The sequence below is a fragment of the Barbatula barbatula genome, assembly GCF_947034865.1.
Source record: "Barbatula barbatula genome assembly, chromosome: 8".
Classification (NCBI taxonomy): Eukaryota; Metazoa; Chordata; class Actinopteri; order Cypriniformes; family Nemacheilidae; genus Barbatula; species Barbatula barbatula.
The window spans coordinates 15894804-15920400 of NC_136771.1; the positions used below are offsets into that span (position 1 = coordinate 15894804).

The following is a 25597-nucleotide window of genomic DNA, read 5'->3' on the forward strand; positions in this document are numbered from 1 at the left end:
GACCACGGCCTCGGATTTGGAGGTACTGATTTTCATTCCAGCCGCTTCACACTCTGCTGTAAACCGTCCCAGTGCATGCTGAAGGTCCTGGTTTGAAGGGGCCAACACGACAACATCATCCGCAAATAGCAGAGACGAGATCGTGTGGTCCCCAAACCTGACACCCTCCGGCCCCTGGCTGCGCCTAGAAATTCTGTCCATAAAAATTACGAACAGAACCGGTGACAAAGGGCAGCCCTGCCGGAGTCCGACATGCACTGGGAACAAGTCCAACTTACTGCCGGCAATGCGAACCAAGCTCCTGCTTCGGCCGTACAGGGACCTGACAGCCCTTAGTAAAGGACCACAGATCCCATACTCCCGAAGCACCCTCCACAGGATGCCACGAGGGACACAGTCGAATGCCTTCTCCAAATCCACAAAACACATGTGGATTGGTTTAGCAAACTCCCATGAACCCTCCAGCACCCTGTAGAGGGTGTAGAGCTGGTCCAGCGTTCCACGGCCTGGACGAAAACCACACTGTTCCTCCTGAATCCGAGGTTCTACTATCGGCCGTATTCTCCTCTCCAGAACCCTGGCATGGAGTTTCCCGGGAAGGCTGAGAAGTGTGATCCCCCTGTAGTTGGAACACACCCTCCGGTCCCCCTTCTTAAAAAGAGGGACCACCACCCCGGTCTGCCATCCCAGAGGCACTGTCCCCGACCGCCACGCGATGCTGCAGAGGCGTGTCAGCCAAGACAGCCCCACAACATCCAGAGACTTGAGGTACTCAGGGCGAATCTCATCCACCCCCGGTGCCTTGCCACTGAGGAGTTTCTTGTCTACCTCAGTTACTTCGGCTTGGGTGATGGACGAGTCCACCTCTGAGCCCTCTACCTCTGCTTCCTCAATGGAGGACGTGACGGTGGGATTGAGGAGATCCTCGAAGTACTCCTTCCACCGTCCGACGACATCCCCAGTTGAGGTCAACAGCCTCCCACCTCCACTGTAAACAGCGTTGGTAGGGCACTGTTTCCCTCTCCTGAGGCACCGGACGGTTTGCCAGAATCTCTTCGAGGCCAGTCGATAGTCCTTCTCCATGGCCTCACCAAACTCCTCCCAGGCCCGAGTTTTTGCCTCCACAACAACCCGGGCAGCAGTCCGCTTGGCCTGCCGGTACCTGTCAGCTGCCTCAGGAGTCCCACAAGCCAACCAGGCCAGATAAGACTCCTTCTTCAGCTTGACGGTTTCCCTTACTTCCGGTGTCCACCACCGGGTTCGGGGATTCCCGCCTCGACAGGCACCGGAGACCTTACGGCCACAACTCCGAGTGGCCGCTTCGACAATTTAGGCGGAGAACATGGTCCACTCGGACTCAATGTCTCCAGCCTGGTTGAAGCTCTGTCGGAGGTGGGAGTTAAAGATCTCTCTGACAGGAGACTCGGGCAGGCGTTCCCAGCAGACCCTTACAGTACGTTTGGGTCTGCCGAGTCTGTCCAGCTTCCTCTCCTGCCATCGGATCCAACTCACCACCAGGTGGTGATCAGTTTACAGCTCCGCCCCTCTCTTAACCCGAGTGTCCAAAACATATGGTCGCAGGTCAGATGAAACGACCACAAAGTCGATCATCGACCTGCGGCCTAGGGTGTCCTGGTGCCACGTGCACTGATGGACACCCTTATGCTTGAAATGTTCGTTATAGACAAACTGTGGCTAGCACAGAAGTCCAATAACTGAACACCGCTCGGGTTCAGATCAGGGGGCCGTTCCTCCCAATCACGCCCCTCCAGGTGTCACTGTCGTTGCCGACATGGGCGTTGAAGTCCCCCAGTAGGACGACGGAGTCCCCAGTCGGAGTACTTTCCAGCACCCCTCCCAGAGACTCCAAGAAGGTCGGGTACTCTGCACTGCCGTTCGGCCCGTAGGCACAAACAACAGTGAGAGACCTAACCCCGACCCGTAGGCGCAGGGAAACGACCCTCTCGTTCACCGTGGTAAACTCCAACACATGGCGGGAGAGCTGGGGGGCTATAAGCAGACCCACACCAGCCTGCCGCCTCTCCCCATGGGCAACTCCAGAGTGATGAAGTGTCCATCCTCTCTCGAGGAGTGTGGTTCCAGAGCCCAAGCCATGCGTAGAGGTGATCCCGACTATCTCTAGTCGGAACCTATCAACCTCACGCACCATCTCAGGCTCCTTCCCCGCCAGCGAGGTGACGTTCCATGTCCCTAGAGCTAGCTTCCGTGTCCAGGGATCGGGCTGTCGAGGCACTCTCCTCCGACTGCCGCCCGATCCACTACGCACCGACCCCCTATGGTCCCTCCCGCACGTGGTGAGCCCACGGGAAGGCGGCCCCACGTCGCTCCTTCGGGCTGAGCCCGGCCGGACCCCGTGGGGAAAGGCCCGGCCACCAGACGCTCGCATACGAGCACCGACCCCGGGCCTGGCTCCAGGGTGGTGCCCCGGTTGCGCCATACCGGGCGACGTCACGGTCCTTGTTATTTTGAACATCATAAAGGGTTTTTGAACCACTCTTAGTCTGACCCGTTGCCTAGGACCTGTTTGCCTTGGGAGACCCTACCAGGGGCATATAGCCCCCGACAACATAGCTCCTAGGGTCACTCGGGTACTCAAACCCCTCCACCACGTTAAGGTGGCGGTTCAAGGAAGTTAATGATCTTAAATCGGAAATCTTTTTGGAGTCAAGTTTTCCTCCTCCGTAATCTCCCTCATGTTGTTCTGTTTGAGATCTTGAACCAGTCTTAAAAGGTTCCTCTGTTGCTCCATAACAATTTCCAATTTCATTAGGACATCATGAAGAAGTGCTAAAACAAAAAATGCAGAAATTATATGGTTACCACAACTTCCCTCATATGACATCAGGCTTATACTAACAGTCATTATGAATAAGAAAACAAAAATTACTTGTCTGGAATGGATCATTGCCTGGGAGGCACTGTGTCTGGAGTCTGGGCGTCAAGGAGTGATGCGACACGGACTCCACTGCCTGCTTGGGGGTCTGTAACATAGTCTCACTCTGATGACCAGTGATGTGCTGTGCTGTTCTAGACATATCAATTGCCTGCCGTAATGATGAGCCAAGAGTTCTCTCTTGCCATTTGTATGAAGGACTCATGTCCAAAAATGTTTGTCCTGGTTTTTCTGGGAACTGTGCAATACCCAGTGGGGACCTTTGAGGTTGTCTTGGTCCATAAATACCAATTGTAGATCGTTGGATGATGACCAAACTACACTAGCATTACACCCTAGACTAGCAACCTCCTTGCATTCATATACAACATTCTTCTCAAAACTAGCAACACCAGAAAATGCATCTTCAGTCCCAGGGCTTGGTCTCTTTTTCTGCAAAGATTCAAACATTCTATCGACACGTCTAGCTGCCCTTTTGCGCATGTTTTTCCGCTCACTTCGCATAGTCGACATGCTTTCCATTACACGTAACTGCAGCACTTTGCAAATAAAACAATAATATAAAAGCTACGAAAGAACAAAGAAGCTGGTCAAGTAACGTAAGAGCGCTCCTAAAAAACCTAAAACCTATATCTAGGTTTAGATTTCTTAAAAAAAAAGGGAAACGTTACCCACCTTGTGTAAGACAATGATCCAAAACAGCGAGACAACAATTCTACACCTTGTAAACAGCAGTTTGAATTTCACATCCAGGGCAAAGGTGAGTATATATGAGTGGCTGCTGGCTGCCACGCAACTTCCGGTTCCGCTGGTGGGTGGAGCTCGTGCAGACCGATTTGTGCTTGATATTACAATACCGCTAAAGCGACGCAGTTAAATTGTGTTATCAAATGTAGATTTACTGATAGTAGTTTGGAATTATTGCATTCGTCGCTATTTTAAATGAAAAACTTTAAGTAATTTAGCATAACATTAGGCTCTTGATCTTTCTCGCGGTGTCACATAGCAAGCGCCGCACACTGTGGTGCACACCGGGAAAAGTAGTGATTTTTGGACTGTTGATTTAAATAAACTACCTTTTCCTAGATGCATTACATTACGTCATGGTCAGACATACAGAAAAAATATGGTTCTTGGGAAGGCATTAACAAGTGAAAAGATGGCCTTTTTTTCGTTCCTTTATATACAAGACATTCCAAATTTGCCAACTCTGAAATAATGGAAACCAATTAAAATAGTGAATGTATTTGTTATATTTTATAGTGTTTTGATTAATTATATATTTATTTAAATAGGCTATTACTTTTAACCTCACAAAACTGTTTTACTGACAGATCAATCAGATCTTTGTACCCTTTGGCTGACTGTCAGAGTGAGTCTCATTGTTTAACTTGTGTTTGCTCCATTGTACTATTTTGTACTATTTGCTCCATTGTAATATTAAAAAAACTATTTTGGTGAATTAACCTTTAAGTTGGTGCTGTTAAGTCAGGTATGACTATTAGTAGGAAAAATTTCAATCACACCGATTCAGGCATAAACTCTTAAACACCTATTCAGTCCAAGGCTATATTGAACTTTGAAAGGGAAGATAACTCACACTCCGTACAATAATTAGAAACACCCCCACACAATTTGCATGTTTTCTGCAGATTGAACCATTTACTTCATTCATAACTATTTCATTATTGTTTGGTTCTTATACTGCACATTGACACCTTTTCTGTCTTAACTGCCCATCAAGTTAATCTTGTCAAAACAGCCATCAAGTTACAAATATGCATATTACCTCCTTATAACAGCCAATTTCATTCATTATGTAAATAGCTTTTATTGAAGGTTTCAAATATGTATCAACTTGATTTCATTTTCAATCATTAGCCTATTTAAATTTATTAATTTTACAAAAACGCACATTACCTCAAAATTATATTTGAATCCCTCAGTATTTAGATAGCTTTTGATAAAAGTTGTATGACATACAAACACCTAACAAGATTTCTTAAAAGAGCTGACACAGGATGCAGCTCTTTGTTAACCTAAACCCACCCAGGTTTGCAGCAGACCATTTTCTTTTTCTGGTGGACCAAATTCCAGCCACTAAAGCCATTTGCATTTTAATTCTTTTGGTTGGCCAAACTCATGCCAAAGCTTATGGAGGACACAGACTGCAAAAATTAAAAATAAATACATAAATAAATACATAAATAAATAAACTAATAAATAAACTAATAAATGCAATAATATGAAAATAAACAAAATAATGAATAACATTACGTTTATTAAGTTTATTTTTACAGAGTTTTAGTTGATTTATTACTTTCTGTGTACACTTTTATGTTTATTTTTTTATTTATCATTTACTTTTATTTTTGCATGTATTTATTTGTCCTGCTCATTTATTTCTAGATTTAGATTTGAACGCATGCATTTATTTCCACTTTTATTTATTTATTCTCGTATTTATTTTTACTTTTCTGTGTCTTGTATGATAATTAGATGGGTTGGTCTTGCTTACTATTGGTTCAGCGTAGTTGAAGCGTTTGATCGATTACTCTTCACTTGTTTTGGCCTACAATGGCGGGCGCCTTGAGAGTTACGGCATTTAGCCAATGAAGTCGATAACAACGCATCAAGTGACTATGTGTCATTTAGATTAGATGGGATTATTGATGTTTTATTTCTGATTAATGACGAGATAAATATCGATGTATTTCCTCAGTTGTTAGGCTCTTTGCAGTGCATTATTCAAAATCTGTGCGAAACAGAGGATGCTAAGGTGGGACGGCCATGTCATTTGATTCCGATAAGTCCTATTGAAACTTATCTATCGATGGGCCACACTGCGGGAAACATCGCGATGTTCTTTGGTGTTTGTGAAGGAACTATCCGGAATAGAAAACGCGGTCAAGCCAGCCGCAGTTCGAAAATACACGGTCAAGCCAGCCGCCGTTTAGATTCATTATGCGCGCATACTTAGTAAACTACGGTAATTTCTAGAAACACCGCTTTTAAAGCTTTATTTAAATGATGCTCGTCTGTGTGTCTCCTCAATATTATATATTGTGTTTTAAGTTTAGAATATGTCGTAATTGAAGAACATTTTTATCAGAATGTTTGCAGTATGCATGTTGGGAAAGTAATGTCTCCGTCTGCAACTTTTGTTTAACAGTTACTGTTACTGATATTTCCGTCAAATAAAACAGTTTATAATTGTTTTACCTGTAGCCTACTCCTGTGAAATTATTTTTGTAATGTGTATCCTATAGTAAATGTGTTGTTAGTGTCTAAATGATAAGCTACAAAATGCAAATACATGATTTTAATACAGTAAGTTTGTACAAGTTTAACTCTGGAATGGCTTTTGAAAGCGTATTATAGCGTTTTGAAAAAACATGCTTTCCTACTATAATGACTTATAACTAATGGTAATGGTTTACTGTAGCATTTGGGAGAACTTGTCATTTTTCCAATTTAAATGCCTATAGAAACATGATTTCTAATAAGTTTCACAAACAGATGGTCTCATCCTGTAGGGGGCATCCCACAATATATGCACACCATATATGGCCTCATTTTACTGTAGCATTTGGGAGAACTTGTCATTTTTCTACTTTAAATGCCTATAGAAACATGATTTCTAATAAGTTTCACAAACAGATGGCCTCTTCCTGTAGGGGACATCCCACACTATATGCACACCACATTTTTCTGCTTCAAAAGTTATAGAAACATTAATTATAAATTGAAAGGTACATTTTCTGAAGAAATTGTAAAGTGGTGCTAATGTGGCAAAATGCTGGTGTTGGGCTAGGGGGATGACCCTTCAAACCACTAGTGAAACAGTCAACCCCCATGTCTCTACGATGTTCTGATGCAAAGATGAAGGTTTTCCTATTGGCCCTAACGGTTGCTAAGCTAAGGTGTTTGGTTGCCATGGGCGTGGCATTAAACAATTGATAAAACTCAGAGGTATAAGTGAAATGAACCAACTCCCATGTCTCTACGATGTTCTGATGCAGAGATATACATCTTGTAAACTTCTTGCTAAGTAAACCTATTTGGTTGCAATGGGCGTGGCTTAAAAGCTTCACAATGATCCTGTGACAGATTAATTGAATGCCTGAGTCAAATGAGACCACCCCCTTGTCTCTACGACACTGTGTTGACAAGATATCAATGTGGGCCATTTATAATGGAAGTCTATAGGATCGGTTGCTAAGTCCATGTAAATGGTTGCTATGGGCGTGGCTTCATATCTTTATGAAGATCCTGGGATGCTGATTGGTAGCCTGGTACTGCTAAGTTATATCATGCGGGACATTTTAACTCCTTATATGGGCATCCATTATAGTCAATGGGGCTTTTTGGGGGGGCTCCTACGCCCCAGGGGTGCAACTTACACCCCATTGTGAGGTATGTTCTTACAGGGCCTGCCAGCCTCTTCAAATGTCGTTACCAGCATGTATCTCAACGAAATTCTCGCTCGGAGCTACGACCCGCCGAAATTTGGCGTAAAGTTAAGTCAATGGGATTTTAGGGGCGAGTTTTTGTCCCCCTATCATACCCCCTACGCCTGATCGCTTATAAAAGTCATAGCTCACCATTCCTCAATAAGCCAGACAATTTGACTAATCATTCATGGGTGTACGACCAAAGCTGCGGGACTAGTTACGGGCCGAAAAGAAATGTCACAATAATAATTATTTGTGCATATAGTGTGGGATGCCCCCTACAGAGTCCGAACATCCGCTTGTGAAACTTATTAGAAATCATGTTTCTATAGGCATTTAAAGTAGAAAAATGACAATTTCTCCCAAATGCTACAGTAAAATGAGGCCATATATGGTGTGCATATATTGTGGGATGCCCCCTACAGGATGAGACCATCTGTTTGTGAAACTTATTAGAAATCATGTTTCTATAGGCATTTAAATTGGAAAAATGACAAGTTCTCCCAAATGCTACAGTAAACCATTACCATTAGTTATAAGTCATTATAGTAGGAAAGCATGTTTTTTCAAAACGCTATAATACGCTTTCAAAAGCCATTCCAGAGTTAAACTTGTACAAACTTACTGTATTAAAATCATGCATTTGCATTTTGTAGCTTATCATTTAGACACTAACAACACATTTACTATAGGATACACATTACAAAAATAATTTCACAGGAGTAGGCTACAGGTAAAACAATTATAAACTGTTTTATTTGACGGAAATATCAGTAACAGTAACTGTTAAACAAAAGTTGCAGACGGAGACATTACTTTCCCAACATGCATACTGCAAACATTCTGATAAAAATGTTCTTCAATTACGACATATTCTAAACTTAAAACACAATATATAATATTGAGGAGACACACAGACGAGCATCATTTAAATAAAGCTTTAAAAGCGGTGTTTCTAGAAATTACCGTAGTTTACTAAGTATGCGCGCATAATGAATCTAAACGGCGGCTGGCTTGACCGTGTATTTTCGAACTGCGGCTGGCTTGACCGCGTTTTCTATTCCGGATAGTTCCTTCACAAACACCAAAGAACATCGCGATGTTTCCCGCAGTGTGGCCCATCGATAGATAAGTTTCAATAGGACTTATCGGAATCAAATGACATGGCCGTCCCACCTTAGCATCCTCTGTTTCGCACAGATTTTGAATAATGCACTGCAAAGAGCCTAACAACTGAGGAAATACATCGATATTTATCTCGTCATTAATCAGAAATAAAACATCAATAATCCCATCTAATCTAAATGACACATAGTCACTTGATGCGTTGTTATCGACTTCATTGGCTAAATGCCGTAACTCTCAAGGCGCCCGCCATTGTAGGCCAAAACAAGTGAAGAGTAATCGATCAAACGCTTCAACTACGCTGAACCAATAGTAAGCAAGACCAACCCATCTAATTATCATACAAGACACAGAAAAGTAAAAATAAATACGAGAATAAATAAATAAAAGTGGAAATAAATGCATGCGTTCAAATCTAAATCTAGAAATAAATGAGCAGGACAAATAAATACATGCAAAAATAAAAGTAAATGATAAATAAAAAAATAAACATAAAAGTGTACACAGAAAGTAATAAATCAACTAAAACTCTGTAAAAATAAACTTAATAAACGTAATGTTATTCATTATTTTGTTTATTTTCATATTATTGCATTTATTAGTTTATTTATTAGTTTATTTATTTATGTATTTATTTATGTATTTATTTTTAATTTTTGCAGTCTGTGTCCTCCATAAAAGCTCAGCCCTATGCTGTTTCACACTATAGGCCTACTGTGAAAAAAACCTGTGCCAGAACTAATCCTGAAATGCCAAACGTAAGCCTGAATTGTCCCACATTTGTTGCTATCTGGGGCGCGGAACCGTTTTGTCTGATGTTTCCACGTGAGGCGCGTTTTTGTTTACATTCTAAAAATGTTTTTTTATTTCGCACTGGTCTCTATTTGAGGATTTGATCTATAAGATGGAGTTTTTCAGATGAGCTGAGGAGGGCAGCAATACGCCTTAGAAGCATATAAGCTGCCACAAATCTCTAAAGAAGAAGAAGAAGAAGAAGAAGTAGAGTGCCCTGATAACTGAACAAGGGAGATAACATTACCGTGTCTGGTGCGTTCGTATGGGGTGTCTACTTATGTACATCTATTGCCAGAAAAATAAACAGTTCAAACTGCAGCACTATTTCCGCCGGAAGTTTCCCCAATAATCGTTCCATAGCACCCCAGGAGCCTCAGTCAGGCAGGCTTAATCGATGTGGAAAATGGATCTATCGCGTCTGGTCCTTTCGCTTTTCATAGTTTTCTTTAACGGATTTAAGTGCGGTCTTTCAGATAATAGTAAGTACTTATAACATTTCACACTATGTTTTCATTCTGATAAATACGTATCCAGATGTATTGTATTTGCAATGTAACTTATAACCGAAATAGCCTATTTAGGTATATATTTAATTGAACAGCTTTGATTGATAAGCATTGTGTTTTACCACATAAAACATCACGGCCCGCTTTAACAGACGAGGCTTAGCTTAAACCAGGTCTATGCCTTAGTTAAATTCGGATATTTAAATCGCTTTTATTACAATGCCTTAGATGATATTACTGAAATATTACTGGTGTGCATCATGAGACAAAACACATGACACATTTTAAGATGTGTCCGGGCAATTTAATTACAATTTAGACAGCTCAAACTTTCATTTTAGTCTGGGACTAGTCTTAAGCCTTGTCTGTGAAAACAGGCATAACACATACGTTTAGCTTTTGAGTTTATTTTTGCTGTGTGTAAAACCCCAAATGTCTGGATATTATAACGGTCAAGGGTCATTAAATGAGTGTGTAGAAGTATCTATGAGCAATTTCTCGTTCTTATCATGACAATACAAATTCATATTTTTTCTTTCTCTCTGTGTTTTGGCATAAAAGGCAAACGCTGGCAGTCATACTTCAGCAAAATCACAGACGCTACAAAGAACTACAAGCCATGCATTCAGAAAAATGACAGTTGTCATCTCAGGTAAACTTAAATATATAGAGCATTATCTGTTCCATCGCAGCTCTCTTGACAGTTTGTACATCTCCTGAATACATTACAGCTTAAGTGATTTGTAAGTTCATATCTGCTTACGGGTAACAAGAGAACAAAAATGTAAAAAAGTATTTATGACAGGATCTGTATTTTCATCGGTTTTTATAAAAGATGTAAGGTGCAAAAATAAACGACAAATTTCTAAACTAATCATACATCTGAAAATAAAAGAAACAATCCAAAACAAAAATTTTAAATCTGAAAATACAATATCAAATATCAAAACAAAAGAATAAACCACAAAAATAACAATGGAATTGGAATTTTACAACAGACGCGTTCTAAAATACCCGTTTGTAACTGCTGACTGCATTAAATAGCCACTGTGCCACTGTTGTTGTCTCTGTGATGCTTCGCGTCATGTCTAACAACGCTCCTTAGCTGCTAACCTGGTGACAAATTGCGAGGTTTCAGGTCCAAGCTCGCCCTATGGTGCTCCTCTGTTGAAGAGGGCCAACTTGAAATGTTTCCCTTGTGCAATGCACATTCAAACTACAATCTCCCTGTGATCATCACTCAGCATCTTAACGTTTTAGAAGAGAGGTTCAACTTCTATTTTCCAGAGGAGTCTTATGCAGAGTTTGACTGGGTCCTTGATCCTTGGAGTTCATCAGGACTGGAAAGTTCAAAAGGCATGTCACTGCAAGATCGCACTTTAAAAATGACTTTGGCTTCGGACAGTTTTTGGATAACTGGAGAAAGAATATCCAGCTGTTGCCAGTAGTGCCATATCAGTTCTGATGCCCTTCTTCCCAACCCATTTGTGCTAACTGAATTTTTCAAGCTTGACAGTCATAAAAAATAAGTACAGAGAATGTCTAAGAACTGTGGATCAGGAGCTTTGTGTCTGTCTCTCCTCTATTCCTAGATCATGTAGCTTGAGCATATAGCTGTCAACCGTTTTTTTGGCCAGAGATCACTAATGTGGCAGAAAGAATACAGTAGAGAGGGAGGACACGCGCTGAGTGAACTCATTAGGAGATGATGCAGAAGCTCTGATTATGTTAATACACCAGTCATACATCATTTTGCAGATACAATAGCTAAAATAGATTAGAAAGTCCTTGAGCAGCTGCTAATATAGTAAAGTAAAGTCTATGTGTGGGGAGCACTACACTGAATGCTTGCTTCTAAGAAATCGTCTCCGGTTACTTTCGTAACCTCGGTTCCCTGAGAAGCGGGAACGAGACATTGCGGAGACCGCATATGAAACTCCTCCTCTTTTTCACTTTTCCTGAAGTCCTATAGGATAACGCCAGTAAAAAACTGGCCAATTGTCGCAAGACATGCACAGTATGCAAATACTGACGAGTCTAGACAGTATAATTACAGTGCATGTGACGACAATCCTCAGAATCTACGATAGAACGCCCGACCGGTGATAAGCGGCGAACACGGCGATCTACGCAATGTCTCGTTCCCGCTTCTCAGGGAACCGAGGTTACGAAAGTAACCGGAGACGTTCCCTTTCGAGAGCGGTCACTTCGACATTGCGGAGACCGCATATGGAACGGTAGTACAATCCCGCCGTGAGAGCTAGCAAAAACAGCCCGATAACTGGGATAACACGTACACAGTATGCGGAGCAGACAAACCAACCATACGCGAGGTCGCCCCAAGCGTTAACCGCTGATTGGCTGAAACCGGCCTATGAACTGCTAGATCACTGAGCACGCCAATGAACTGCTAGATTGGTCTTTTGTCACATTTGCATATCCAAACCCAACGAATGCAGCGGGCTGCGCTGAACAGGGCAGACACCACAGCAGAAGAACCAGCACGGAAACCCGGACGATATAATAACGAACATAAGTACACCAAGCACAGTGTAAACAGCAATGCGGCAACAACTGTGTAGCACAATACATTACAAGGTAGAAGATAAAGCTTAATCAGCACTCACCGAGAGGACTTGAGAAGCCAACGAGGACACATCCAATCTGTAGAACCTGACGAAAGTATTCTGAGAAGACCAGCCAGCTGCACAGCATAATGTCCTGAATAGATGTGCCCTTAGACCAGGCCCACGAAGAGGCGATAGCCCTAGTCGAATGAATACTGATACCGAAGGGGCAGTTCTGACCCTGGCTTCCGACGCCAAGGTAATAGCGTCCACTACCCAGTGAGAGAGCCTCTGTTTTGAGACAGCCCGGCCTTTAGTACCCCCACCAAAACAAATAAAGAGCTGCTCCGACTGCCGAAACCCGGCCGTGCGATCTATGTAAGCCCGCAAGCCTTACCGGGCAGACCGCTCTCTGAGCGTTAGCATCCTGTGAGTCTGACGACTCGGAAGACAAGGCGGGCAAAGAAAAGACCTGTGCTCTAAAAAGGGGTAGACATGGACTTTGGCACATAACCTGATTTTGGCCGGAGAGAGTGACGCTGCAGTCGCCGGGTCCAAAATGAATGAAATCATCGCCGACTGAGAGCGCTTGTAAATCCCTTATGCGCTTAGCCGAAGCAAGGGCGAGAAGGAGAACGGTTTTTAGAGTGAGCTCTCTTAAAGAAGCCGCGTCCAAGGCTCGAAAGGGGGAGAAGAGAGAGCCTTCAACACCAGCGCTAAGTCCCAAGGCGGTACCTAAGGGGTTCGCGGGGGGAAAAGTCTCCTCGCTCCTCTGAGGAATCTGACCACCAGCATGTGCCTACCAATCGATTGCCCATCAACCGGGGAACGAAACGAGGCGATAGCCGCTACGTAAATCTTCAGCGTTGACGGGAGGCCGCCGTTGTCCAGCCTGTGCTGCAGGAAAGATAAAATATCAGACACGGGGCAAGACGCCGGGTCGATATTGTTACTGCTGCACCATTTAGCAAACACCCCCCATTTTAGGGCGTATAAACGTCTGGTAGACGGCGCACGAGACCCCGAAATAGTATCCAGTACACGCTGAGGGAGTGCAGTTAGAATCCCCGAAGCGGCCAGGCATGGAGGTTCCACAACTCTGGGCTGGGGTGCCATATCGTGCCGTTCACTTGGGACAACAGGTCTCTCCTGAGGGGAATCCGCCACGGCGGTGCCGTCAACAACTCCCTCAGGTCCGGAAACCATGGTTGATTCGGCCAAAACGGAGCGACAAGAATCACCGACGCCGACTCCTCTCTGATTTTGCACAGCACTAGTGGTAAAATCTTCACCGGAGGAAACGCGTAAAGCCGAACGACCGGCCAACGCACCGTCAGCGCGTCGCTCCCCATGGGGGAGTGGATCAGCGAGAAATACAACGGGCAGTGTGCGTTCTCACTTGTCGCGAATAGATCCACTTCCGCCTTCCCGAAGCGTTCCCAAATTAACAGGACTATGTCGGGATGAAGCCTCCATTCCCCGTGCGGAAGACCCTCCCTCGAAAGCATGTCCGCTCCACGGTTCAGATGACCGGGGATATGCGCTGCTCTGATAGAGAGTATATGCCGATCTGCCCACAGTAGGAGACCCGCCGCCTGTTTGAAAAGAGCTCCGGAACGGAGCCCTCCCTGGCGATTTATGTACGAAACCACAGACATGTTGTCGGTGCGAATCAGAACATGTTTCTGCTCCAGCCTCGACTGGAAAGTATGAAGAGCTAGAGACACCGCCTTTAGCTCCAAGCGATTTATGTGCCATTTCCTCAGAGACTGTGACCAAAGGCCGGATGCCGGCATGCCCTCGCACACCGCGCCCCATCCCGAGGACGACGCATCTGTCGTTACGACTGTGCGTCTCGTCACCAGCCCCAGGGGAACTCCCCGACAGAACATGCTCGGGTCGCGCCACGGACTCAGGGCGCCGAGGCAGCTGAGTGTAACCGGGACTCGCGCCCGACCCGAGGACCATGCTCTCCATGGAACCCGAGCCTTCAGCCAGAACTGTAGTGGTCGCATGTGCAGAAGACCTAGGTGGCAGACCGCCGACGCTGACGCCATGAGACCCAAAAGCCTCTGGAACTCCCTCAGGGGAACAGACCGGCCCGGCCTGAGTAAATGTAGAGCTGAAGAGATGGACTCCGTCCGCTCTGGGGAGAGACGAGCGCGCATCTCCACTGAGTCGAAACACGCCCCCAGATACGTTATAGACTGACTCGGCGTGAGTTTGCTCTTCTGCATGTTCACGCGCAGCCCCAGGGATGTCAAGTGACAAAGCAGCATCTGCGTGTGACCGACTAGCGCCTTCCGAGAGTGGGCTAAAATCAGCCAATCGTCCAGATAATTGAGAATGCGCATTCCGCTCGCTCTGAGAGGGGAAAGCGCCGCGTCCACGCACTTCGAGAATGTGCGCGGAGCTAATGCCAGCCCGAATGGGAGGACAGCAAATTGGTACGCTGAATCCTCGAATGCGAATCGCAGGAACCTTCGGTGGCGCTTGGCTATCTGAACATGAAAGTACGCATCCTTCAGATCTACGGATACAAACCAGTCCCCGGGGCGCACTTGTGCCATGATCTGTTTTAGAGTTGTCATTCTGAACGCTCGCTTGTGAAGCGCTCGGTTGACGGGTCTCAAGTCCAGAATCGGACGCAGACCACCATCTCTCTTGGGCACTACAAAATACCGGCTGTAAAACCCGCTTTCCCGCTCGTACGGAGGGACACGCTCGATCGCTCCTTTCGCGAGCAGGCTGCAGATTTCCTGCCTCAACACAGGCGCGTTTTGCGCTGACGTAAGCGACGGGACCACACCGCTGAAGCGGGGAGGTCTGCGCCTGAACTGCAGGGCGTACCCGTGTTCTATCACGTTTAGTAGCCAAAGAGAGATGCCTGGAATGGCTTTCCACGCGTCCAGAAACAGACATAATGGCCGTATCTGATCGGGGGTTACCGTCAGCGGACCGTTTAGGGGAGCACGCTGGCCCAGCGAGGCTAAATGCACTGGCGGGAAAATAGCTCGCGCGTGAGAATCCAGCGGTCTCTCGCCCACGGGAGCGTCCGTGGACGAGGGAAGGCTGGTTATAGTTGTGACTAACTGCGGCTTCGCGCTGCACCGTGGCAGGGCAAGGGACGCAGTATTGTGTGGGTGAGGGGGAAAGAGGTCCTCTTGAGAACAGGTATGTGTTTTTATTGCATTCACACAAACAACATTGCAATAATCGCCCGCAATCGCGGGGGAAAACTGTTGCAAACAGCGGCGTTTGGGGGCCGCCGGCACGCTCACGGATTCTCTCCTCCTCTTCCCAGGTCCGTCAGGACGGCGGCTTGGCAGCCGAAATCGCTCCGCCGTTGTAGCGCGGACCTCTCGAGGCAGCACGTGACTCATGGCCTTGGCGCGCTTTTGCGCCTCATCAAAACGCTCTATTACCGACTCCACGACGTCACCAAAGAGGCCGGAGGGAGTGATCGGTGCGTTCAGAAGGGAATTACGATCAGCGTCCTGTAGATCCACCAACGTAAGCCACAGATGACGGTTGAGGACGACCATGAACCCCATAGACCTGCCGATAGCTTGTGCGGTGCGCTTTGTAGCCATCAGAGCGAAGTCGGTCGCCGCCCTCAGATCCTTCGTGGCGTCCGCCTCCAGGCTGCTGCTATCCAACGACGGAAGGTTCTTAGCCTGGAACACCTGCAGCACCGCCATAGAGTGCAAAGCGCAGGCGGCCTCGCCTGCGGCCGCGTAGGCTTTACCGGCAAGATGGGCGGTAAACCTGCACGGTTTCGAGGGCAGGCCTGGGTCCGAGCCCAACGAGGTGGTGGAAGGGCACAGATGAGCAGCGAGGGTCTCCTCGACGGGTGGCATGCGCACGTAACCGTGGGCTTCAGCCCCGACCACGTGGGCGAACATGGCCGGCATAGCAGCGTGAACGCGCGCCGACCGAGGCGCAGACCAGGATTTCACCACGTGCTCGTGAACGTCTGGGAAAAACGGCGCTCTCCTCTTTGACGTGGTCCGGCGGCGGCTCGCCTTAAAGTACCAGGAGTCGAGCTTACTTTTTGCCGGCTCTTCAGGTGGATCCCAGGCAATGTCGAGCTCGCTTACGGCCTTCTCGAGAACCCTTACGAACTCCTCGTGGAGGTCCGGGGGGCTCTCTGGATCGGAACGATCCCGCTCCGATCCTGCCCAGTCCTCGTCCGAGACGGACATGGAGTCATCATCCTCCTCGCCGCCGAAAGAAACGGCGTCCGCGATGGAAGGTTGGGGACGAAGGCTCTCGTCCACATCGAGGACTGGGGAATGAGGTGACGGCAGAGGACGGGGGCCCGGAGCCGGGTCGTCGCCGCCACCTCGCGGGGTGGGTGGACTCACCAGCGGCTCGTTGGCGGCGGTGAGCCTCGACCCTATGAGTCCACGAGCGATGTTCCTACGAGTCCTCAAGACACGCGCCGGCAGGTCCGCACAGTGCGCGCAATCAGACTCGCAGAATGCATCCTCCGCGTGAGCGAGGCCCAGGCAGGCAATGCAGTGCTCGTGAGTATCCTGCGGGCCAATGGTGCCCGCGCAAAGACGACAGAATGAAGCCATCGGATGCGGTGAAAGAAGTTCTAGTTGCGTCTTCAACGATGGCAGCGTGAAAAAGAAGATTCTGAGGATTGTCGTCACATGCACTGTAATTATACTGTCTAGACTCGTCAGTATTTGCATACTGTGCATGTCTTGCGACAATTGGCCAGTTTTTTACTGGCGTTATCCTATAGGACTTCAGGAAAAGTGAAAAAGAGGAGGAGTTTCATATGCGGTCTCCGCAATGTCGAAGTGACCGCTCTCGAAAGGGAACAATAATTATTACTTCACGATCCCAATTATTTGAATATCATGACAAAATGTACACTAAAGTATTTACGGGCAATATAGGTCCAGGGAGCACACGTATTTCTTGGAAAACTCAAAAAACCTGATCACTATTTTCTCAAAGTTTGATGTCTTATTTATTATAAAATATGTTACATTTGACATTTTGTTACATTTAATTACACATTAGCAGATTAATTTATTACCCATTTTGACTCCAATGGTTGGATCGTATTTCTTTATTTACATTTTCTAATAATGTACTTACCATAACTGAGCGATTTTTCCACCATCCCGCCGAACTGTTCTTTGCACAGTCTGAAGCGGTTACCACGGTTTCCACAGGAGCCTGGTTCGATACGGCACGATTCAAAACTGTTCTCGGCTTTGAATTTTCGGCTCGGTTGTGTATCCGCACTGAATCGTGCTAAGAATGCGCGCAGAGGTGTTATAGCTCATTCACTTGTGTAACCAAGGCAGCGCGTGATGCGTTTTAAGTTTACATTCTAAAGATTTCTGTTACCAGCCCTGTGGTGGAAAATGAAACCATTTACGGTACCAGCTGGCATGGATCGGCACTGAGTGGAACGATAAAGCAATGAGCGATTCGGCACAATGGTGGAAAAGCACTCCTTGTTGGGTCTAAAATAATCCAAGATCAATTAAAACTGCCTTTGTAAAAATGTTTTCCGTAAAAATGTTAGTCAAGTGACCCTCAAATTTTGAATGTTCGTGTACTGCCCTTTGTGTACCGATCATTTGATTCCAGTGTTTTGAAAGATGACCTTATGCCATTCCAAAATGGAATATCTGAGGGGCTGATGGCAGATACTGTCCACAAAGGTGTTGGAACACATTACCAGATAATTGGTCACAAGCTGTATAGGGAACAAAGCTGCATGTTTTTAGCAAGGTGGGTAAATTGTTAAATGGCTATTAATCGTGATCGTATTATGTGTGTGTTCAAATATAAAACTCAATAGGGCCATATTATTATCCTTTTCTCAGATGCAGTGGGGTTGAACACTTCATACTGAAAGTGATTGACAGGTTGCCAGATATGGAGGTGGTCATTAATGTACGTGATTATCCTCAGGTTCCTAGATGGGTTCAGCCAGTCATGCCTGTATTGTCCTTTAGCAAGGTATGTACACTATTGTTTATTTTGTCATCTGTTGTTGCATTATTATTTTATCATGTTTTTGTGCCATTAACAAGCTCTAAACACTCATCCACTGGCTGCACTTTGATGTCATACACTGTGCAGTGCTGCATGAAGTCAAACTTGCCTATAGACTTTTGCTTCTCTTTCATTTACTTTTTAAATGTTATAAATGAAACGTAGTTACTCATGAGAGTTCAGTTGACCCTTACATTACATTTAGCATATGGTGAGTGCTTTTTGTAGGTGGATAAGTGGAAGACAGGTTAAGGTTAGTTGGTAGGCTTGATGCTTGTGAAAGTAATTATACATTAGTGTAATGTGTTTTTTTTAAATGAATATGTACACACTGTACATTTGTATATACTGTGTTATGCTAAAGTCACAGTTATGTCAACTTCACACCTCAACACAACAACACTGCTTACTTTTTTATTTATTTAAACCATCACAAACAATAGCGTATGTACCATCATATCGCATGATTGCAATATCCAGGCTTTGAACACAGCTCACATAAACATGCATTTTGATAAACGCCTATTGTATTAATTAAAGTACATGTAATTCTTTAAACCATGTTACTTGTTTTAAAATCTGTTGTTCTGTGTTGTAAACTATACATTAACCATTTGCAGTATTACATTAAAACAAACTATAATTTTATACTAAAAATTAAATATTTAGAAATATAGCTTATATAAATATATACTGTGTAAATAAATGTTATGTTATGCTATGTGGTTGCTTCTCGTCTTTCATCTTTGTAGCCCCCTTTAAAGATTATCCAGCATAAGCCCATAGCCCCTGTGCTGAAAAGTATTTTGCTGTTTTTCCACAAATTTAAGCTGTAGTTGTGCCGGAAGCTAGAACTATAGTCCTGATATGCTGCGGTCTGAACTTCTGTTCATGCCTTTCAAGAATTGAACAGAATATTTTGATTGTACCAAAAATGAAAATAGAAAGATTGTGAATCCTAGCTTAGTGTTTGAGGTTGTGTTTTTTGAACAAAAAATGGTTAGGGCCTAAGTGTTTTATCATCTATTACTATACTGATAGTTGTGTCTTTAGACATCAGAGTACAAGGACATCATGTATCCCGCATGGACATTCTGGGAGGGAGGACCTGCTATATGGCCTATTTATCCTACTGGACTGGGCCGATGGGACCTAATGAGGGATGACCTTAATAAGTGGGTTGGCTTCTGTAAAAAATAAAAATCTAATACCTTGGATTTATTACTCCTGACTGCATAAGTTAATTTCACTCCCAAATATTTACTATACGTTTTATTAAACACTGTAGATCAGCTGAACATTGGCCCTGGAAGAAAAAGATACCCAAAGGATTCTTTAGGGGCTCTAGGTCAGTTGTGTGTTAAAGTATTTTCTAATTTGAATATTATGTACATTCAAATATATTGTTTACAACATCTGTTGATCTTTTATTATTTGCAGAACCAGTTCAGAGAGAGACCCTCTGATCCTTCTTTCTCAAAAGTCCCCTGATCTTGTGGATGCAGAGTACACAAAGAACCAGGCCTGGAAGTCAGAGAAGGTTTGTTATGTGCTTTTCTAACCTACAGTAGTTAAGATTTTCAAATAATGGTTTTCTGGAGGCCATCCAACACAATTAATTTCCTAGACAAAAGATCATATGGAAGTTGCCCATCCAGAATATACCTCACTATAGTGTCAGTTTTTCCTGCATCCCTCTTGAATTGTGTAGTGGTCTCTGGTGACCATTGCCACTTTGAATGGCCATATGAAAAGCCATAGGACTGACAACTGTTCACGTTTCGAGCTGTGTCATATTTAGGGGTGTAGAAATGTCCCCACAGCAGTAGCGGTTTTAGGCACAGGCGAACCGGGCAGTAATTTTTTCATGTCACATGGGGGGCGGCACCGGCACGAGCAGTAAAAAAAACCTCTGGGCCGCTGCGAAGCGGTTTCCTATTATCTATCATTCCTTCATTGTGTGGGGAATCGGCAAAACTATCCCCTGCAAGCCAAGAAGGTGCCGTGTGTGTGAAGGGGAAAGGGGAACGGCGCCCGCAGGGGATAGTTCACATCTGTGTGTTCACACCGAACGCGAATGAAGCGTGACGCGATGACCTACTTGCGGTGCGATTCGCGCGAATGAGGCGATTGAGCGTTTGCGTGATTCGCGTGAGTTGAAAAATCTGAACTTTGGCGAAAATTCACGCTGCCAATCAGGAGCTTGCTATAGTAGGGCATATAGTAGATTTACATTTAGTCATTTAGCAGACGCACTTTTATCCAATGCTACTTACAAAGAGTTAGTTTCAACAAAAGCCAGACCACTACCTGTTGAGAGAAGAGTGTTAGTGTACGTTTAAAAAAAATAAAAATATTTGTCTGTCAGGTATTCGCCGAAGATGTGTGTTATTTGGAAGAAATTATTATGACTTAGCGAGTGGCAGAAGCCCCTCCCATGACGCGAATTCAATTAGTGGGCTAAAGTCAGTCACACACCACCTCGACTTTCTTCCAAATAACGCACATTTTACCCATAATGCAATGAATACAGGCCTATAGTTCCTGCACATTTTTGTTTTTCTGAATTGTGTGAAATGGCTAATAAAAAACTAGTAATACCAAACGATTATGGCCGTGACTCATTTCCTGAGTGCAATTCAAAGTAGAACTGCCACTGCCCCACAGTAACAGACCGGTGTGCATTTGCCATTATCCTTAGTTTACAACATTTATGAGCTTATGCTGTGAATCTTGCATACTTTAAAGAATTCAGCATTTAGTCGATCATGATGAATGCTCAATGATGTATTGCACTGTATATACCTTGTTTGTATACCTAATAATATATTAATTTCAGGTCACTTCAGATGTCTGATTGCCAATGTGAATGTAATTAGAAAAATAGACCAAGGCATCATTTTGTACCTTGTTTCTGTTTCAGTAACTATTTCAATAACCGCCTTGTTTAATAGCTGTATTTGAATCTGCGAGTTGGTCTGATCAAGCCTAATCCAACTTGTGGGCACACCAAGAACTGGACCAACACAATTTAAATGCAATTCAGAAGTTTTCTGGCCCATATAATCTAATGACAATTTGGCTATTGGCTATTTTTTTTCTTTAAATCAGGACACTCTTGGGAGACCCCCAGCCAAGGAGGTTCCCCTAGTTAACCACTGTGAATATAAGTAAGACTTTCATTTAGCCCTTATTTCTGACTGTCTAGTCTGGACTATACCAGCCACAACACCATTTGGTGTTAACAAACAAAAGTTTTATTGGAGTTATTTTAATCGGCATTTTATACAAACTGTGGATATATATTTTCAGTTATATTTGTCAATCTTATCCTTTCCTCAGATACCTTTTCAACTTCAGAGGGGTTGCTGCTAGTTTCCGTTTCAAGCATCTGTTCTTGTGTGGCTCGCTGGTTTTTCACATTGGGGAGGAATGGCTTGAGTTTTTCTATCCTCAGCTCAAGCCCTGGGTTCACTACATCCCTGTTAAACAGGACTTATCAAACATCAGGTAATCCTATCATCTACGTGTGTGCCTGTCTTGTTTCATATTATTTAAAAAAATGACCTAAATTGTCTCTCTTTTTAGTGAGCTTCTTCAGTTTGTCGAAGAAAATGATGGTGTGGCCAAAGAAATAGCTATGAGGTAGCATTTTTTTCCTGTTGATTTTCATGGTTGTATGACTGCTTTTCATACAAATCCAGACTGAAGACATGCTGATATTTATTTATCTATGCTTATTTATTTAGGGGGAAGAAGTTTATTCTGGATCACCTCCGCATTGAGGACATATATTTCTACTGGGAGAGGCTGCTCACTGACTTTGGTAAACTGCTCAAATACAAACCCAAAAGGAAATCAAACTACTCTCAGATCATTTCCAGGCCCACCAGACTTGAACTTTGACTTAAGGAATTTACAATGGGGGATACCTTTTAATTCCCCATATTTATGTTCTTTTGAACTCCACTGCAGATCTTTTTGGGTGTCTGGCGTTCAAAGATAAAATATAAATGATGTCTTAAGTATCTTCTTTCAGTATTTTACAGTCATCTTACAAAGTTAGTTTTTTATATGGTGTTATCTACAAAGGTTGTATTGAAAACAATAAATTCTTGTTGGTAGTTCAAGTGTTTTGGGACTATAAACATTTCTTCCACTTTTAGCAAAGCAATTTCTTGTTTATTCTACACACTACACTACCTGTAAAGACATTTGTCGTTATTTTAAGATACTATGTTGTTATTTCAAGAAAATGCCTCATCGTTTCATAATATTGCTTTTTTGAGATCGGATGAAAAAAAAGTCTTATTTTGACATGAAGTCTTTATTTAAAGATATTTGTTTAATATTTTGACATGTCATTTTTCAGAAATGAATTTATTTCTGTGTAGTATCTCATTATGTTGTTTCAATATTGATAACAGCCACTATACAGCCGATCATCTTGATGGCTATTCACCCTTCTTAATCATTGTGTATCCTTCCCTGATTTGTCAAGCCTTCCCTCTAGATTGCTGTGACATTTTAATAAGGGAAATATATGCATAACATGCCAGAGGGGCCATGGAACCATTTATTTAATGTGGCCCAGTCAGATATAAAAAATATATATGAAATATAGCTGCAAGCTCAGTGATGACGGTGCCGCAAGCATGGTGCAGAGCCTTACCGGCGCAGAGCAACAAAAGCAAAAACACAACAAATGGAACATATGTGAAAAACACACTCGTTGAGAACTTAAAATAAAGACTACCTTAGCTCAATAGACAAAAACAACAGAGGATTCGGACCCACAACTACAGGAACTTCAAGCAGGTGGCTTAGCCACTCAGCTGACAACCTGGACGCTGATCAGACCTCACAGAGCTGCTGGTAGCAATATATATACCCAATCACCAATGTTTTTCCACATCCTACATGTTTATTTTATATGGTGTTTACACCTTTAAACGCATTCTATGTGTTTATTTTAAATTGGTAGGAGAATCTGACAGGGTATTTTGCATTGTAAAAACATTCTCCCTGTTTATTCTGTCAATGTGGTTTAGATTATATACAATTTTGAGCTGCAGTAGTTAAATCTGACAAGGTAGGACAATTCGACAGAACAACACATCTAACGACTGCATCAGACACCTACACCACGCTTTTCACAACTCTTAATCTCTTAAGCATGAAATCTATCGTTCTATGTACTGATACAGATCAGCAAGCTCAGTTTATTAAACACCGTATTTACCATAACAATGCAGTATGAGATCAAATAAAGCACCATATTCTGCCACTAAATTCAACTTTAAAGTTTAAAATTACTTTGTATTTTTGTGAATATTATTTTACGGTTTAATAAACTCTTAACGTTTAGCAACCTTTAAAACAAGGCAATATGCAGCTTTGGAGGAGTACATTTCTCCGCAGCCGGCCTCAACCATAGACTGTATAAACATGGACATAGTGTCCGTGACGTCCCCCGTAGGTTTGTAAAGAGCAATTTTAAAGCCTTAAGTGGGCGCAGACGGTCGTCACCATAGATATGTATCTTCGGAAGAGGTCAGAGTTCCGTGGTGCATGGGGCAAGAGAGGGGAGGGAGTTTAGCTTCTTGACTGCCTGGTGGATGAAACTCTCCTTTAGTCTGCCGGTCCTGGCCTGGAGATTCCGCGGTGTCCTCCCTGATGGCAGCAGCCTGAAGAAGCTGTGTCGGGTGGGTGGGATCACCTGCTATCCAGAGGGCTTTGCGGGTGAGACGGGTTCCAAAAATGTCCTGGGGGTGAGAGAGACACCAATGATCTTCTCAGCTGCTCTCACTATGCGTTGGAGAGTCTTGCGGCAGGAAGCGTTACAAGCACCAATGGTGCAGCCAGTCAGAAGAGTCTCTATGGTGTCTCTGTAGAAAGTACACATGATGGGTGCTGGCGCTCGGGCTCTATTCACTTTGCTGAGGAAGTAGAGACGCTGCTGTGCTTTCTTGGCCAGTGCTGCAGTGTTGTTAGTCCAGGAGAGATCCTCAGTGATGTCCCAAGGAACATGGTGCTGCCCACTCTCTCCACAGTCACACCATTGACGGTCAGAGGAGCATGGTGAGTGTGTACTCTCCTGAAGTCAACAACAATCTCCTTCGTCTTCTCCACATTCAGAGAGAGATTGTTGTCAATGCACCACCTGGCCAGGTGGTTCACCTTGCTCCTGTAGTTTGTCTCATCTCTGTTGCAAATGAGACCCACCACAGTCGTGTCGTCCGCAAACTTGATGAAGAGGTTGGAGTCGTGTGCAGTTGTGGGTCAGAAGGGTGTAGAGGAGGGGCAAAGCACACATCCTTGAGGGGCCCCCGTGTTCAGTGTAATGGTACTGGATGTGTTACTGCCAACCAGTACTGCCTGAGGTCTCCCCGTCAAGAAATCCAACAGCCATAGAACTTGCACAGAGAAGTGTTTAGCTGTTGAGGGACGATTGTGATAAATGCTAAACTGAAGTCTATGAACGGCATTCTGACGTACAAGTCTTTTTTGTCCAGATGAGTGAGTGCAGCGTTGAGGGCATCATCGGTTGAGCGCTTGGAACCGTCATATTGGAAGGGGTCCAGGGTGGGGGAGGACAGACTTGATGTTGTGCATGACTAGCCGTTCAAAGCACTTCATGAAAATAGGAGTAAGTGCAACTGGACGGTAGTCATTGAAGCAGGATGGAATTGATGGTGGTAGCTTTAAAGCTTGTGGGGACAACAGCCTGACTCAGCAAGATGTTGAAAATGTCTGTGAAGACATCAGTGAGTTCTACAGCACAATCTCTCAACACAAACTCTTAAAACAGTCTTGAAGTACCTCTGACAACCCTTCTGGCCAAGCTTGTATCTGTTTACGAACTGGTTTGGTTGCTTTAACATTTGGTCTGTATGCAGGCATAAGCATGACAGTGATGTGATAGGGAGGGGTAGGGCCTTGTAAGATCCTCTCTGGTAAAGTCCAGAGTGTTGTTTCCTCATGTTAAAAAGTCTATGTGTTGGTGTATTTTTGGGAACACACTCTTTAGGTCTGCGGGGTTGAAATCACCAGCCGAGATGAGAAAAGCATTTGCTGCTCACGGGTGTGCTGGTACAGTTCATTCAGTGCCTCACTCCTGTTGTTGTTGTGGGAGCTGGGAGGGATGGCTGTATATTCTTTGTTCTGTAACTTATCCCTTTACTAACACACAGCATATTTTCTATT

At 44.2% G+C, this 25597-nt stretch overlaps 1 protein-coding gene across 2 annotated transcripts; it reads left to right on the top strand.

The window, feature by feature from the left end:
• Positions 1–9198: 9198 nt before the first annotated feature.
• Positions 9199–22738, top strand: poglut1 (protein O-glucosyltransferase 1). Of its 2 annotated transcripts, none has more exons than XM_079461893.1 (11): positions 9199–9767; positions 10356–10446; positions 17981–18124; positions 18220–18355; positions 19445–19566; positions 19680–19739; positions 19832–19931; positions 21503–21561; positions 21734–21901; positions 21980–22036; positions 22141–22738. In XM_079461893.1, the coding sequence occupies exons 1-11, from the start codon at positions 9683–9685 to the stop codon at positions 22295–22297; spliced, it is 1179 nt and encodes a 392-aa protein (XP_079318019.1). In that variant the 5' UTR covers positions 9199–9682; the 3' UTR covers positions 22298–22738. The 2 variants fall into 2 exon arrangements, with proteins under 2 accessions (XP_079318019.1, XP_079318018.1); XM_079461892.1 differs by having other exon boundaries at positions 9538–9767; positions 10347–10446; positions 22141–22558.
• Positions 22739–25597: the final 2859 nt, after the last annotated feature.

Excerpts from the sequence above, each read along its gene's own strand:
- poglut1 (XM_079461892.1), top strand. The coding sequence starts at position 9,683 with ATGTGGAAAATGGATCTATCGCGTCTGGTCCTTTCGCTTTTCATAGTT. Across the intron at positions 19,567-19,679 it reads ATGAGGGATGACCTTAATAA|ATCAGCTGAACATTGGCCCT; the intron begins GTGGGTTGGCTT and ends TAAACACTGTAG. Across the intron at positions 19,932-21,502 it reads AGGCCTGGAAGTCAGAGAAG|GACACTCTTGGGAGACCCCC; the intron begins GTTTGTTATGTG and ends TCTTTAAATCAG.